At 38.2% G+C, this 15,892-nt stretch overlaps 1 protein-coding gene across 2 annotated transcripts in view; it reads right to left on the reverse strand.

Moving 5' to 3' along the window:
- Nucleotides 1–15,892, reverse strand: part of ppfibp1a (PPFIA binding protein 1a) — a 40,722-nt gene that overhangs the window by 18,942 nt on the left and 5,888 nt on the right. For both annotated transcript variants that reach the window (XM_017695855.2, XM_017695853.2), the window contains exons 2-6: nucleotides 8,957–9,029; nucleotides 7,623–7,828; nucleotides 1,283–1,372; nucleotides 978–1,091; nucleotides 172–282 (exon numbers count right to left, since the gene is read on the reverse strand). In XM_017695855.2, the coding sequence (XP_017551344.1) occupies nucleotides 172–282; nucleotides 978–1,091; nucleotides 1,283–1,372; nucleotides 7,623–7,828; nucleotides 8,957–9,020 (585 nt within the window). In that variant the 5' untranslated portion in view covers nucleotides 9,021–9,029. The remainder of the gene's footprint in view (nucleotides 1–171; nucleotides 283–977; nucleotides 1,092–1,282; nucleotides 1,373–7,622; nucleotides 7,829–8,956; nucleotides 9,030–15,892) is intronic.

The raw sequence follows: 15,892 nt of genomic DNA on the forward strand, positions 1-15,892 counted from the left end.
AATTGCATGGTCTTGCATTGTTAAATCTTAAACCTAAAACTTCTGTCAGAGTGAAAAATGATTGTGACCTCACAGTTAGGAAATGCATTTAAAAGATTGACTTCTCTGCATGAAATTACTGATTTCTTTATTTTTTAAGAGCTCCTAACAGCGTCACTGCATGCCCATTACCTCGCTTTCCCTGTTCTCTCTTTCTACTGTCGCCAGCTTCAGTTTCAGACTGGATATCTCTGTCAACAATTCCAGCTTCTGTGTTTCTAATGCACTCCTGCTCAGCAACTCCTACAGAGAAAATGCAGATTAGACTACTGAACCAGTTTAGCTGTTCCATACAAGGCTGCTCAAACACTTGCGAACACATGCCTGAAATTACAATGTTATTAGATTGTACATAATATAATATTTCCTTTATATGTGTTTATATAAGCAGATATAAGCAGTCACATTAGCAAAAGGTTATATTTTTATGAAAATGGAAATCTTGTAAACGGAAAACCACCCAGTATCTAAGAATCACTGTCTGAAATCAAAACCTGTCAAGGATTTCCTGCTTAAAGTAGTTAAAGGAATTCCTTTCGCATTATGCTATTGTGGCAAAGGGTGGCTACACTGAGGAATCCAAAACTTAGCATTATTTAACATTTTCTATAACCTCTATGGCATTTCCAGCAACTTTTGTACATTTTCGACTTCAACTGTACAAAAACATTACACAGCCATTCCTGACACAGGTGTTCAACTGTACACATATACAAGTTGTACAATCTTCATAGAAAAGCACTCTGCAGCCGCTGTGCATGAGCCTAAGAAGAGCAGAGGCTGTTACTGAGGCAAAGGAGGGACAAACTATTACTGTAGACTGAAGAAGAAATGTTGGATAAGCAAGTGTCTGTGAACTTATATATTATGCCTATATTCATTGTAAAAAATTTATTTATTAATGCAGCCTAAGCATAAGTCATATACAACCTCTATACCTGCTGTAATAATTCTTCAGTGGCATTAAGCTTCATTCTGTGTTCCTCAAGGCACATTTCTAGGTCCTTTATCTTTTCTCCTTGGACCTCCACTTGGTCTGTCAGAACGCTCACCTGCAGGAAAAAAAGGTTACTTTCTTCCTTTCCATCTTATATATATAAAAAAACACATCACTACTGAAGTGCGCCAACACTAAAGACTGGAGAACAGCACTTGAGGTTTAGAGGGCACCGACAGTACAGCCTGAAAAGAACAGGTGATCTAATAAACTGAAATGGAAAACATGCTTGTCTTGTCTACACACCTGAAGCACTAGACATTCCTTGTCGCTCTCTAGGCGGGAGAGACGCTCCTGACAGACCAAATCCCCCACTGCAGATCCGTGGCCATTCGTCTAGAAAAATAAACAAGTGCAATTTTACAGCCCACTAAACTGACACAGTAATTGCACTTTTGGAAGAGATGCATCAGTTAACAGAAACAAGAAAGACAGATTCTGACAGCTGGAAGACTCACTGTGGCTCTGTGATTTGTGCTGCATGTTAAATGTGAGTGAGCAGAAATTAATAACAGGAATAGAAAAACATCAAAAGGACATTTGAGTCTGCAAACTGATTTGTTCAAAACTGGACATTTTAACTTACTTTCACTTAGAAAAATCAACAAAGCGTTATTTCACCAGTGCTCAAACTTTTGCATGGGAGTTTTAGAATCAATCTCGGTATCGAAGGGTTGATGCTTTTTTGGTATTACAATGTGGTAAACAATACTGGCAGTTCTGTATTTAAGTCATAATATGACACTTTTCTGCCTGTAGACAAATATGTAAATTTGAAGGGTTTGCATTAAATCAGGGATGTTAGTTAAGCTGTAACAATGAATATGTTTGGCTGTACAGTCTATTAAACATTGTGGTTAGGTCACTATTTATATTCATTTTTTGACAAAGTATTATTGGTCTGGGTGATATCTAAAAATAATTCGTGCAATACTTTTCTGCCAAAATATGAGGAGGAGCATTAATAATATTATCTTTAAATATTTTAAAAAGATTTGTTTTAGCAGAGTTTCTCTGGAATTTAAAAAGGTGCATGTGAAGTATTACATTTTCATACTTTTACAACTCATCTGATCCATCATGACACTCCATGTTATATTCTGGGAAACTACCTGCAAAAACAGTGGGAAATTTGCTCTACAAGCTCTACAGCATATTGCCCTGTGTAAATCCATTGTAATCAAAGTGAAAGTGAATAAGCTGTTTAAAATGATATCAGCTGCTGACTGTTCTCTGTCAGTTTTCCAAAAATAGTGATTATTGCCTTCAGTTCTTCATTACAGTGGTACTTGTAATCTGACATCAGCAGTGATTTGACATCACCCTGAAAGTATCATTTTGGTATCAAGCACTGCAGTACTATGATTTGGATTAGTATCAAAGTCAGACTTCTGGTACTGTGACAACCTTTGTGCCTTGTGGTTTTTTGGGTGATTAGTGTTTGTATATCGACTATCTGGCCACTGCTGTTAACCCTCTGCTTCACTAACTAACTTGATCTGTTGAGCCTTCACTAGTCAGCAGTACACAGTCAGATGAACTTTGAAGATTCAGCCCCCACATATAGAGGAGTAAAACGAGGCTGACAGAGAAATCACATGCTGAGAATGTGAAGTCATGAGATTTTCCAAGCTTGAACAAACGCAGCCTTTGGATGGTTTTCACATGCACTACTTCGACACACAAGAGTGGAAATTTCATACAATGAGCCCGACTAAAGTTACATGTGGAAAGATCAGGCAGGGGAGAAAAAAAAAAAAAGGGTCTTAATCCACCCACACTTTACTAAAGCAAGTGACCAGTCTTATGCACTTACCTTTTACCATGGCCAAACCCTTATCAATGGCAAAGTCAAAATAAATGTCTAACATGTAATGCAGATGTTTGGCTCTACTGAAAACGAAAGAGTAATAAACCCTTAAGAACAAACAGCAAGTAAGCAAATGTAATAAAAGATGCAATATGCTGCATTTAGCCACAGGAAAAAGACCCAACAAAAGCAGGTAGACAGTTAACTGACACGTCAGCATTGGTCTAGCTACTGCAGTGTTGTTGGCAGGTCACATGCAGGTCAGGCAGCATAAAAGTGTTTCTGACCCAAATCAAATTAGCCTTGAAAGTGAAGGAGCAGGTCCAAACACAAGTCTCTAAATAAGAGCATAATGCTCTACAGCATGCATCATGAGACAAAGGGAATGCAATTTATTTCCAAAACAGTGAACAGAGTCACTGCCCAAAATTGTGATTAAAAATGTCAATCTGATGTTGGGCAAAGCCACTGAAACAATGTAGATCTCATGCTTAATCTGCATCGTACTGTTGTATTTTATTGAATAATTCAGCATGACATATCTACCAGAGCTATCCATTTACATCATCATGTGACCTCAGTATCTTGTATGAATCCCAAAAAATATTTGAATTAGCTGGACACCATAGGACATCACACACGGTTACTGCCATTTTCCATGTGATGAGCTACTTTAGGTCTCTGTATCTGATATAGTTGATGACCCGACTGTTAGCGTGTGGTCTGTAATATGATTTCATTACATAATGTAATTGACCACACAAGCCATTGAATTAATTTTTTGCTTTATCAGTATAGGTGGCATACAGAAACCCAGCCTATCTATTTTAGATTGCCACGTAAAATGTGTCTGTTGTTCCTTTACTGTTTCTGCCTCTCTTAAAAACTGTTTAAGAGCAATGATGACAAAAAATATATTACTGTGCGCTTAATAAAATCCCTTTTTTAGAAAAAATCTTTTAATGCCTGCTATAGTTTTATAAAGGAAGCATAATCTTTGTATTTTTAATACAATGAATGAAATACTATTGCCAGAGTATCTGCAGATTTCTAGTTCCCAATTAATCAAAGTCACAATGGACAAATGACTAATTAATCAATTATGAAAATAATCATTGTTTGCAGCTCTAAGTTACAGTATCAGGAGAGTTCAGTATTCAGAGTCTTAACTGAGGACTTTATTCCGACTAAAGGCGTGTAATGCAATCGCCCTGCATACAGAAGCCTGGAGGTTTGATCCCCATCCAGGCAACATGGCCATGTAATAAAAGTCCTCAGCTAAGTCTCTAAGTACTCCACTCATCTACCACTGAGTCAGTAGGATACTGAATTTGCACTGATCTTGCTTGTTGTATTGGAACTGATTCAACAAGAGAAACCACAACCACATCTGTACAAATCTACCTTTGATTTCCCACCAGTATTTTCCTTATTTTCACAGGGGGCGTTGGAGCCTTCCAGTGGATTCCAGTGCTCACTAGGCAAAAGGCAGGAAACACCCTGGACAGGTCACACCACCATCACAGCGCACGCAGACATACATACATACATATTCACTCACTCACTCCCAAAAGGGCAATTTAATATTTGCAATTAGCCTGACTGCATGTCTTTGGACTGTGGGAAGAAACCCATGCAGACAGGGGAGAACATGCAAACTCCACACAGGAAGGACCCTGGCTGCTCGGCCAGAAAATCAAACCCAGGCCCTTCTTGCTGTAAGGCATAGCTGTCTGATCCTGTCTTTTTAATTGTTTAAAAAAAAAAAAAAAAAAAAAAAAAAAAAAAAAAAGAATTAAATCAGTTGTAGAAATGAAAGTACAGGAACAGGTAGAAGCTACCCATTTATATTTAGGTGAGGTGATATTAATTCACAGATTTATGCTATGAGTATTGGGCATGTCTTTATATCTGTGCTTGTCAGCAAAATACATTTGCAATGAGAGTAGTCTGAGAATGCAGCAATGCAAGCACAGTTGTCGTCATTTCAGACCACAAAAACAGAGAATAAGAACAGAGGGCCTTGAACTAAAGTAAATTAGTAATATGCTGGCTTTATCATTCCACTGTACATGTTCTGGACTTAAACAGAGCCCATGGTGTGATACCGTGAGTAAATTCTGAACTGAATTTACTATGTGCTCCATGTTGAATCAACACTGCACAATTACACTATAAGCATATTCAACCATCAGCAATACAACTAGCGTATAAATTTAGCATCAGAGATACTACACTGATGCAATGGTTTTGCTCAACAGCAACTAGGCATTTTTTTTTTAAGATTACAAATTTGCTATTTGGGTCTCTAGTCCATATATGGAATCTAAGCTGCAAAAACAGCTTGTTTTGAATTGCTTTTTGACTTCATAAAAATCAAAACATTTACATACATCCATACAGCAGTTTAGCTCTGCTCACTCACACTTAAGTTACAGGGAGTTCACTCTGACTGCTTTTTTTAATGAGGCCCAATGCAGGGCATGAAGGGCAGGAGAGGAATCCTACAGGACTGCCTATTAGCATAACTGTCTAAAGTCTTGCCAATCACTGAGAAATCACATGTTCAAATTTCGACGCTGCAGCTAAAGAATCTGTTAGATATCAGCACAGAGCAAAAGCATGACAATTTAAAAATGGTGGTGAAGGGATTCTTCAGGGATTAAACTGATTTAATGACTGAAGTATCATCATCTGTAATGTGCTGCATGTGTTAACACAGACCATTGCAAATTCTGAAAGTTGAAAAAGAAAACATTAAATTATGGGTTCAAAACCAACATTTTATGTCTGGATCTGAGCAGATATTTTCAGCACTCTATCATCAGCCCAGCTGGATCAAGCAATCAAGGACGAGCCAGGAGTATCAAGCCTGCTGAAGCTGTAATTGTAACACAAGTTAAGAGGGAACACCTTAGTACAGCTTTAGCCTGTGGTCAATGCAGGCATGTATTAGTGTGGGTGAAGTCTCTCTGCAGAAACATGGTTTTACACACAACTAGTGAGAATTATTTAACCACAAAACACACACCAAGAAAGGTAAAACGCACTGTAACTGTACTGTATGGTCTGATTTGCTCAGCCGAACCACTGAGAGCAAGCTCAATTTAAGTTTATCTGACTTGACACATCTGCTAAGATGTGCCATTGCAATTGTAAATGTGTTATTTAAAGTGTATATATAAAGTCTCGAGTGTCAAGACATATCCATGGAACATTTTAGGGAGGATTATAACTTAGCTGTGGATTACTTGTGTCTAGACTATGGAGTTGAAATGTAATGATTTGCAGCTGAGAAGCCAAGAGCAGGAACTGCTGATAAGAAGCCAAGAGGAGGAACTGCTGATAAGAAATGGAAAGGAAAAATCAAGGATGAGAGTGAAGCCATTGAAGGATGAGGCTGAATGTCTGCAGCCTGGCATTTCCAAACAAGTACTTGACAAATTCATTCTCAAAACCACCCTAAAAACCATAATATTTATATATTATATATATATATATATTATAAGTATTCAGCTCAATATATATCCAGTAGGCAGCAACAGTGTATTTATATTCAGGCTGAAGCCCAGCAGACTGCATGCCCCAATGTTGCTACAGAAGCCATAATTGTGGCTTCCTCATTCAAATACAGCTTTTTATGAGTCACTTAGACTCTAAGGGTGTACCACATTTGAACAAATCATTTATTTATCACCATCACAGTTTTAGCTTTAGTTTGTTTTAGTAAGTTGCTTTTATTTTGTTTTACTGATTTACTTATTTATTTATATTATATTTATTTATATTATATTATTTATTTATATACTTATTTACTTGCTAGTTTGCCCTTCCCCCCCAGTAGTGAGGGCGACACACAGCCAAGTTGAGCTCGGTCACAGTCGAAGTACAGAGAGAAGAGCACAGGACTGAAAGACTGAGGAGCTTTTGGAGCTACAGGCTCATCTATACATGAGGATGATCACCCTGGAAGCAGTTATAAAACCGAAAGTACACACCAGAGGGAGAAACTCTCCCCCACAGAAACCACTTCTCAGTGGGCTGAAACACCTTGTTGGAATTACAGCCGTTTTCTTTTGTTACAAGATGAAAATCTCATAAAACAATCCTTATTGTCTGGCAAACACTGCACAGCACCTACTGGAGGCTGAGAAGAGCTTGTTCAGTTTTGTCGTCATGTCGAGAAGAAGCTGGCCTGACTTTCAGGACTGGACTCTGGCACAAACTGATACAGCAGAACGCCATAGGAAAACATCCACACCAGTGTTAAAAGACACAGGTGAACAGAGTTGTACAGTAAGAGAAAAATAATGTGATTTGGGAACATTGAAGCATGTCAATCTTCTAGTACCCCCCCCCCCCATTAACATTATGAACAATGAAAATGAATATAATGATCTTGTTTTAAAAAAAAAAAAAAAAAAAAAAAAAAAAAAAAAGGATGACACTTCTGAATAGCAATAAACAAACCAATATCAACATATTGAGCGAGTACTTGAGTTTTCAAATAACTCCGGGCAGCTATAATTATTACATACAAAAGACTAATATGAGGCTAAAAGCTTTATATAAGAATATAATATATGAATGAGTTCACTACAGTGGAATGAAAACTTCTGAATGCGGAATGTGTTTTAATCAGTCTCTGGTTAGTGCTGTTTGGGTTTCAGGGCGGTCTGGATGTAACTTTAGTGGGTCAGACCTGACTTTAGCACAATGTTCTAGGGCTAGATTTGGATTTGAAGTAAAATTTCAGTCCTGATTAGAAACACTCACCAGTTTGCCATGAAGCCACTCCACCAGGCTCTCTGCTGTGGTTTCCGGCACCTGGCTGCGCAAACTTTCCCGCTCCTCTGTGTCCATCAGGTCCAGTGCCCCCCGTAGATCCTCCAGGAGGTGCAGCGCCCGCAGACTGCCGAGGAAAGGTGAGGTGGGCGACTGGCAGTCAAACAGACCATTGGAGTAGTCCATGGCCTTAGAGCCTGGAGCACAAAGACAGCTGCACATGTAAAAGTTATTCTCTTATACTCGGGTCATAAATCAAATCACAAAGTATTCTGCTTCACACATTGTTATAAAAGACGACAAAGCGTAAATCCAGAAGTTCTCTAAGTGGTGAAGTAGCTTTTTGTTTCTATGCACCAAATATCTGGAACAAAATTCCAATTAGCATTGATTAAGCTACTTCTATCAATTGAGGGAGATTAGTTTCGCCTTTGCTCCCTATTTTGTATACATTGGTATAAAAAGTTTGCTATAATAATAATAATAATAATAATAATAATAATAATTATTATTATTATTATTATTATTATTATTATTATTATTATTATTATACAGAGACAAAAAACATACAAAAGATTAAAAATATACAAAAAATTTAAAAATATGATAGCGAATGATGAGACCCATCAAGTCAATACTCCAAAAAGCAGGACGAAGCACTTCTATAGCCACTATGGTCATTAAGGTCAGATGATTTACACATTGGCGCATCCACCTCTGCAATTACAAGAGTCAGTGGAAAAGCACATGCTCTGCTAAGCTCTAATTCATACAGCAAATACTTTCTTAAATCTTGCTGCTTTCTCAGTGATGTTCCCAGAGATGGACAGCAGTGTGGAAGCAGAACGAATAAGTATTTTATTTCCTCAGTGCTGAGCCAGTGGAAAAATCTACATAATGTCTCAGAGTCAGCCATAAAGCCCGGGCAGGAGGCTTTCGTACGCAACCACGAAGAGAATGGCTGTGTCGTCTCGGGTGCCTCTGAGGTGATAAGTAATCTAAACGAGTATTACTCTGGCCTCAGATGAAGAAACTTCACTGCGGGATTTTCTCCTAAATTTCAATGCTGAATATTTCTTTATTAAAAGCTACCATGCTTTAAAATGAACTATTTCAAACTGAAGCACTTCATTTAACATCGCATCACACAGAGTTAGAGTACTATTTCAGGATAGATTTGTTCCAGGACTTGATCATATTCATTAAGATATCCCATTCGGCATTTTCTGCTGATATCAGCCTGATACCTGGAATTAAATTGGTCCATCTCTAGCATGAATGTATGTTACTAAAGCATCAATGCTTATTTTACTATTCTGGCCTACCTGCGATGATCCCATCCATCTGCTCCAAGGCTGCTGCCAACATCTCACTGGCGTCGGACATCATCTTGCAAACCTGCATATGACAAATAAATCCATACTGAACAAAGACTGAAGGCACGGGGGGATTCCTAGACATCATGGAAAACACAGCTGACAGATCTAAAAATCAGGCATCTATTAACTGATAAATTCCTATCCTACTTTCTAAAATATTTCTCTCATGCTACATTGCGCACTGGCTCAGGTGCTTGCAATTCCCATAAAATAATGAACACATATTTAAAAAATTAATTCAATCATTTATTCATCCGTGTATTCACTTGATCCACTCAAAACCACTTAATCCTGGAACTCAATCATGGAATTTCAATCCCACTTCACAAAATAAGACTTGTTTTTGGAATGGGGCTCTTCCCACAGGACTGTCCCATCTGCTTGCTGGAATGATTGGAATTCCAAACTCCCAAAAAAAAGCCAGGAGGTGGCATTCCTAGCCTCCCAACCCCACAGGCTTACTATTCCATGGAAGCACTGCTGCTTCCCAGCCCAGTCTGATGTATCAGATATCCAAACATCCTGTAATTACTACTCTAAATGTGCGCTGTGGCACAAATACAGCTCACACACAAAATAAATGCAAGTATGTAATACATCAAAACAAGATTACTACAGTAAAATGCAGCACACATATGGCCTTCAGATTTGTGGCAATGTAAGTGATATTAAAATACATGGAGCTTTCTGCTGACTAGCTACACCATTTACAGACTGCAAGAAGGAACAATTATGTACTGAATTTCTATTGATGCACAATGAAAAATTATTATATACTTGATAGTATACCATCTTTTATTGCCACTTACAAGCCTTTGTACATCACATAACATCAATTTCACAGAATAAACAATAAAACACACAAACAATTTCTCCATTTCAACATTTTATCAATTGTCAATTAAATATTGGGTTTAAATAATTGGCACGTCATTGCATTCTTTTTGGATTTTTTTTGGAAACAGGGTTGTACATCAAACTGTACTTTGGTTGTAATGATCCTCCAAATACTAAATTTGGTAAACCACAGTGGAGTTTCAATTCAGCACACTTCCCTATGCAGCTTTTTAAAAAAAATGCTCAAAATGTGTCTTAAATTAAAGCTTGGATGGACGGACGGATGGATAGATGGATGGTTTTAGGGTCTTGGAGACCTCTTTGGTGGAAATTGGTAATTGTATGCAACATGAACTGCATTTTGTAACTGTGGTTGTGCATGTTTGCCTCCATCAACAGATGAATCTGGATTGCAAGCATATTGGAGTTTTCAAAGAGAACACAGTCAAATAAATGAGCCTTTAGAGCATGCAAGTGAACGAAAAATGACACTAGTAGGCCATCAGTATTATAATAATAATAATAATAATAATAATAATAATAATAATAATAATAATAATAATAATTTTACAATTGAGACCTAAACATCAGATGTAAGAATAACATGCAAAAACATGTTGACGTGGTCTGTAAAACTGCTGCAAAAATCCATCTCAATGTCTCAGACTTTTAAAAGATCAGCAGTACAGGCACAGCATATTTTTACCTGTTTTTTCTCCTGTCTCAGGAACGCTAATTCTTTCAGTTTTAACAAAGAATTCTTGAAGCGTTAACACAGTGCGCTTTTATTAATTTATTTATTATTTCTTGATCACATCCACATCTCCATTTTAGTCTATGTTTGCAACACTTCAGCCGACAACTGTTTTCTTTTAAATTGTGCTATAAAAACAAAGGTGGTCTGACTTGACGAGGCCATCACTATAACCACAAGCTGAACTGATGGTCACAATACCGTGATACAGTAGAAACTGTAAAAATATGGCTCATACAAAAGAAACCCACGAATGAGACAAAAAAAAAAAAAAAAACGGCAAATAAACAGCAAAGACAATCCAATAAACTATAGTTATATGCCCAAGTTTTACACATGCTGTACACTGCAAACGGCTAGTAAGAATATTTTCAAGAAACTGAAAAAAAAAAGTTATCACTTTTTGTGACTTGCTGCATGCATAATCTTTGGAATTTAGACAAAATTCAATTTCATTTCAATTTCATTGATTTTTTAAAATTACTTTTTCCATGTTTAACAATTGGTATTCAAACAGGAATGCAGATGATGCGTGTTCTACTAGGCCATTACTCTCCCAGCCCTCATGCAAAGAAGACAGTGGGGGGAAAAAAAAACAAAAAAAACTGGTATTCAATTTCAAAAGCCAGCTGTAATCATAACCCACTGTGAGACAAAAACAAGTAAACCCTGCAATGTTTGTGCTCAGCGGTCTGCTAATGTAATTTGCAGTGGTCTCCCCCGACACCCCACCAGCACATCTCTCTTCACTGTTTTAGGAAACTCAATGCCAGGCTTACAGCCTCGCTGCTGTGAAAACTCTGATTACAATGGTACGGGTCACGCAGAGAGCACAACTGAATGTCACTTCCTGTGTTCTTAGCAACCTCAATTATGCGCTGAATTGAAGCATTTAACTCTACAGGCTGGGTGGGAGAGCTGACGAAAATCTCAACATCTAACACAGAGCACTCTGTGTGTCCAGTTCGCCAACGAATGCCGGAGGCAAGAGCTGTGACACGCTTCATTTTCTCTCCAAAATACAGCCACTCATGCAATTCCACTGATCAACAGACATTATCTAGGAGCTACCAGCAGACAACAGGCACATTAGTGTTCACGACAACTTGATTAAACTTCGTTATTAACAAAAAAAAAAAAATTATATTTTAATAAATTGTCAAGAGACAACAGGAAGGTTTCAGCATGTATGCATGTCCATCAGTCCTGCTTCTCAGGTGGCTACTCATGAACCTGCTTAAGGGAGAAATCAAGAGTGTGTAAAGCTTAATTTCTAAAGTTTTGCTCCCACTTCATATTTAAACTGTTAACAAGTGATCTGGTGAAACTTCATTCTCACCAATATAAGGGTCAGGGGTAGGCTTAGGGCCAAGCTTAGGTTCAGATCTTTAGACATCTCTCGTGTTTTTAGTAAAGTTGTGCAACGTGATCAAAGTTCTTCATTCTAATTTTGTCCAAAACATTGTGAAAATAAATTGTGAACCCGGTACTGTGAATCAAATCAGGAGTCTACTGTTACACTCCCACTAAATGGCTTACATATCATTCATTGTCAAAAACGCACTCAACATCCAGGCTAAAAGCTACCTGCTGAAAAGCTGGTCTGGGTGGAGGTCTGTGCTGCACTGCAGCTTTCCTTCATTTCCCTCTTTCCCCGAGGCCAAGCTTTATTTGGTCAGCTGCCGGCAGCAGCACATCCTTGAGGGAAACCCTCACTTGGCAGTTTTTTTCCCAAACTAGTACAAGCACATTTTTGAAACTAAATAGCTTCGGTCTGTTTTGACAATGTCAAGTCGAATGAAAAAGAGCCTAGCTGCTTACACAGAGGGAATGCTTTTGAGCAGAACTGTTTTGCTCTGAAAACCCAATAAGATACACTGCCATGCTCTCTCGCATGTCTTGTAGAGCATGCTGAAAGGGGACAGCAGACTGCCATTAGAAACCTTTTGGCCGTCCAAGCAGACTTTTTTCTGTCCAAGAAAAGCTAGGATGGAAAATGACTCGAATGAAAGAAGCCATCCCAAGTGTGTTGAGTGATTATTGGCACTGAACAAAGACTTGAACAAAACTTTCCAGTGATGAAAGTGGGGGACATCAATCACATGCCTGCAAGCACCTTTTCAAGTAGGAAAAACACAGCTGCAAGATGGGAACATAATACTAATGATACAAAGCTTTCCCCCCTTATCTGTAAGAAAGTGGGTGTAAACAATAGTAAATGGCACTCTGGACTGTGTGTACATGAAACACTGGAATGTTTAAATTAACACAAGACCAGTTTTGGATACAAATACACTGGATAAATTAATTTATGACATGTACTCACATGTAGCAGGCTAAAGATTCCCCACAAGGGGGTGCTATTAGAGTCCAAAAAGCCTTATTAAAAGGAGAGATAACAAGTGGGTTAAACCCACACCAGCAGGATTTCGCTAGTTGGTATTACACTTAGATTAGAATATCTGGTAATATATTTATTCAGTGATGAGTAAATGTGTCATGATTATAGATTTGGTGAAAATAATGCAGGCTAAAACATCTTTTGTTGAATTATATGAATGGCTTGATTCAACACATCCAAAGAAACACTGGTCAGGACACTCACAGCAAAAAGGTTACTAATAGGGGGCTCATTTGTGTGGAAGGGATCACTGTGGTACAACCTGAACATCCTGAATTTTGAAGTTGTAGCCCGTTTTCCTCAGCCAGAGTGAGGTCAGTACCACGCACCAGTTACTCCGTGACCCATGTGACCTCCTCTGCTAACCGTAAGAGCTCTCCCTCCCCCTGGTATTCCTAAAAACCCCCTCCAGATGTGCTCCAGCTCACATACCTTACAATCACACACAGTCCACCAGCAGGCCCCTGCACTTCATCTAAACATAGATAGCACTCAGTCCTCCCTGTAACCCAGCCCTCATATTTTTCTTCCCAACACCCTTTCATTTTTAACTATATAGAAGAAGAAGAAGAAGAAGAAGAAGAAGAAGAAGAAGAAAAAAAAAAAAACAACATATTTACATCGCCTCCTCAAAGGATTTCATACTGAAACATAGATGGATGGAACACTCCATTTGGCACAATGCCTGGAGCACAAAGGTAGAAGTCAATTCAGTATATTTACATAGTTTGACATTGGCCAGATGTGGACAGAGGGGGAGGGAGAGTGGTTTCAAAGAAAAACAGTCCTCTGCCTCTATCATTACCCAGCCTGCACCTCATCCTACACATACACACATGCAGCGCAGGCCTGTTATGTTTGTGATCTATATGTTACACAAAGCTGCAGCTGCAAAACACATGACGATCAATACAGAAATAGCTGAAGGTCGAGCTTCCACCTCCACTTATAATCAGCAGGGCAAGATTACCACTGTATTTGATTACAATGTGTCCAGCTAATAGATTTTCACAGAAATTGTGAAGAAGCAGGCGGTGGAGTTTTATTGAGTTTCCTCAGGTATAAGTTTCAACAGAACCGTTATATCAGTATGCCACCAGTAAGTGTAGATAATGCGAAATAAAAACAGCGCAAACCCGCTAAACCTGCTTTCGTTCCTATTGAGCACCCCTTACTGTGTTGGTCATGGTATAAATCGGTCTCTTAGTCCTGCGGTTTTCAACTTGTGGGCCACGGTACTGCCAGGGGGCCACATTATTATACAACACGTGGAAAAAATTATTTATCTATTTTAGAATAATGTAAAACAACCAAATTTTATTTTTAAAAGTGATCAATTCTTTGCAAAAACAGAACATCATCCACTCAAACGGTCTCTTTTAAATTAGCTTTTAAGCCAAACAAATTAGGCTGACAGTTGGGGGCTAAACAAATATGCATCTATACCTGCTGAAGCGAACCAGATCTCTTATCAGCATGTCAGCGAGTGCTCATAAGGCGATCTGAAAATATTTGGTTCTTTTTTTTAACCAAGTTATTTTTCCAGGAAAATGGACAAGCTACATTGATATACATGTTTGCACTTTAAATTATCTGGTCAGTTAAATCTTGGGAGCCAAGAAAACTTTTGTGGTCAGTTGGGTGAGCCACGAATTATAAAAGGTTGGCAAGCTCTGCCTTAGCTTAACATGGACCCAAGAGCTATGAGGCCTGGCTGAGGAGCTGCCTGACTCAGTCAATGTCACGGTCAACTAACCTTGGCTGCTCAACAAGCCGTGAAAATGCTGGTATTGAAGTGTAAATGACTGTAATATTTTCCAAATTCCAGCAGTGTCTGAAGGTCCGAGGCATGAGAATGTGGGACGTGCGTATGAGACATATTACTGGAGAAATTTGACAAAGCTAAAGTTAGCTGCTCAGTCAAATGTCCCATTGCACCTTAAACGGTGCAGCAGTAACCTGTAAATGCCTGCATTGGTGCCAGAATGTACCAAATAAAAAGCCAACTTAAGACTAGTAGAAATTCAGATGTCACTCAACACAGAGCATCATTTTTGCCTGGAAGGAACAATGACATAGGTTTATTTATATACACACTATACAACTTGGGTTTTACTATTTTTGCACAATAAAAAAAATGTATATAATAAAAAACAGGCTTCTTTTGTTAAAAATGGTTCATATTAAAAAAATCTGAATTCACTTAACATTCAGAACAGTGCATTGAAATGTAAAATGTAGATCAGTGACACACCCTTCTGCCATAGGTCTCCATCTTTCAAGGAAACCACTGGTAAATGATCCAAACAAGGCAACTGGGTGCATCATATCAGAGTAAAGTGGGTGGGGCTTATGCCTGTACCCACCTCCAAATTATGAAGCATTTTATTTGACCAGGGGTGTTTAAACTTTTGCATATAACTGTACATTATAAAAACAGGGTGATGAGTAACAGGACTACACTGAAGTTACACTATATTCCACAAGTATGATTTGTGCATGCAGACCAAATGCGATCAATTTTTACAAACACTGCAGGTGACATGAACTCACTCGACCTCTCAGTTGCGTCATACCAACTCATACTTTTGGACAAACGTCTAAAGAATTTGTTTATTCTCTGCTTCATCATGCAGAGCAACGCATCTGCATGACAACAGAAAGTAGCTTAGCTAAGTTTTACAAGCAAATTTGTCTGATATGCATAATCCAAAATTTAAAAAAAAAATTGAATCAAATTTAATTTAAAAACACATGCCTTATTTGAACACCCAAATAAATCCACTTAAATATTTCATCATTTGTGTGCATTCTGTGTGTGTCCATAATAAGGAACAGAAAATGATGTTACCAATTTCACTTTGTCCTTTCCCTCAAAATGTCTGCAAAT

This window comes from Pygocentrus nattereri, chromosome 1, assembly GCF_015220715.1.
Source record: "Pygocentrus nattereri isolate fPygNat1 chromosome 1, fPygNat1.pri, whole genome shotgun sequence".
In the NCBI taxonomy this organism is placed as follows: Eukaryota; Metazoa; Chordata; class Actinopteri; order Characiformes; family Serrasalmidae; genus Pygocentrus; species Pygocentrus nattereri.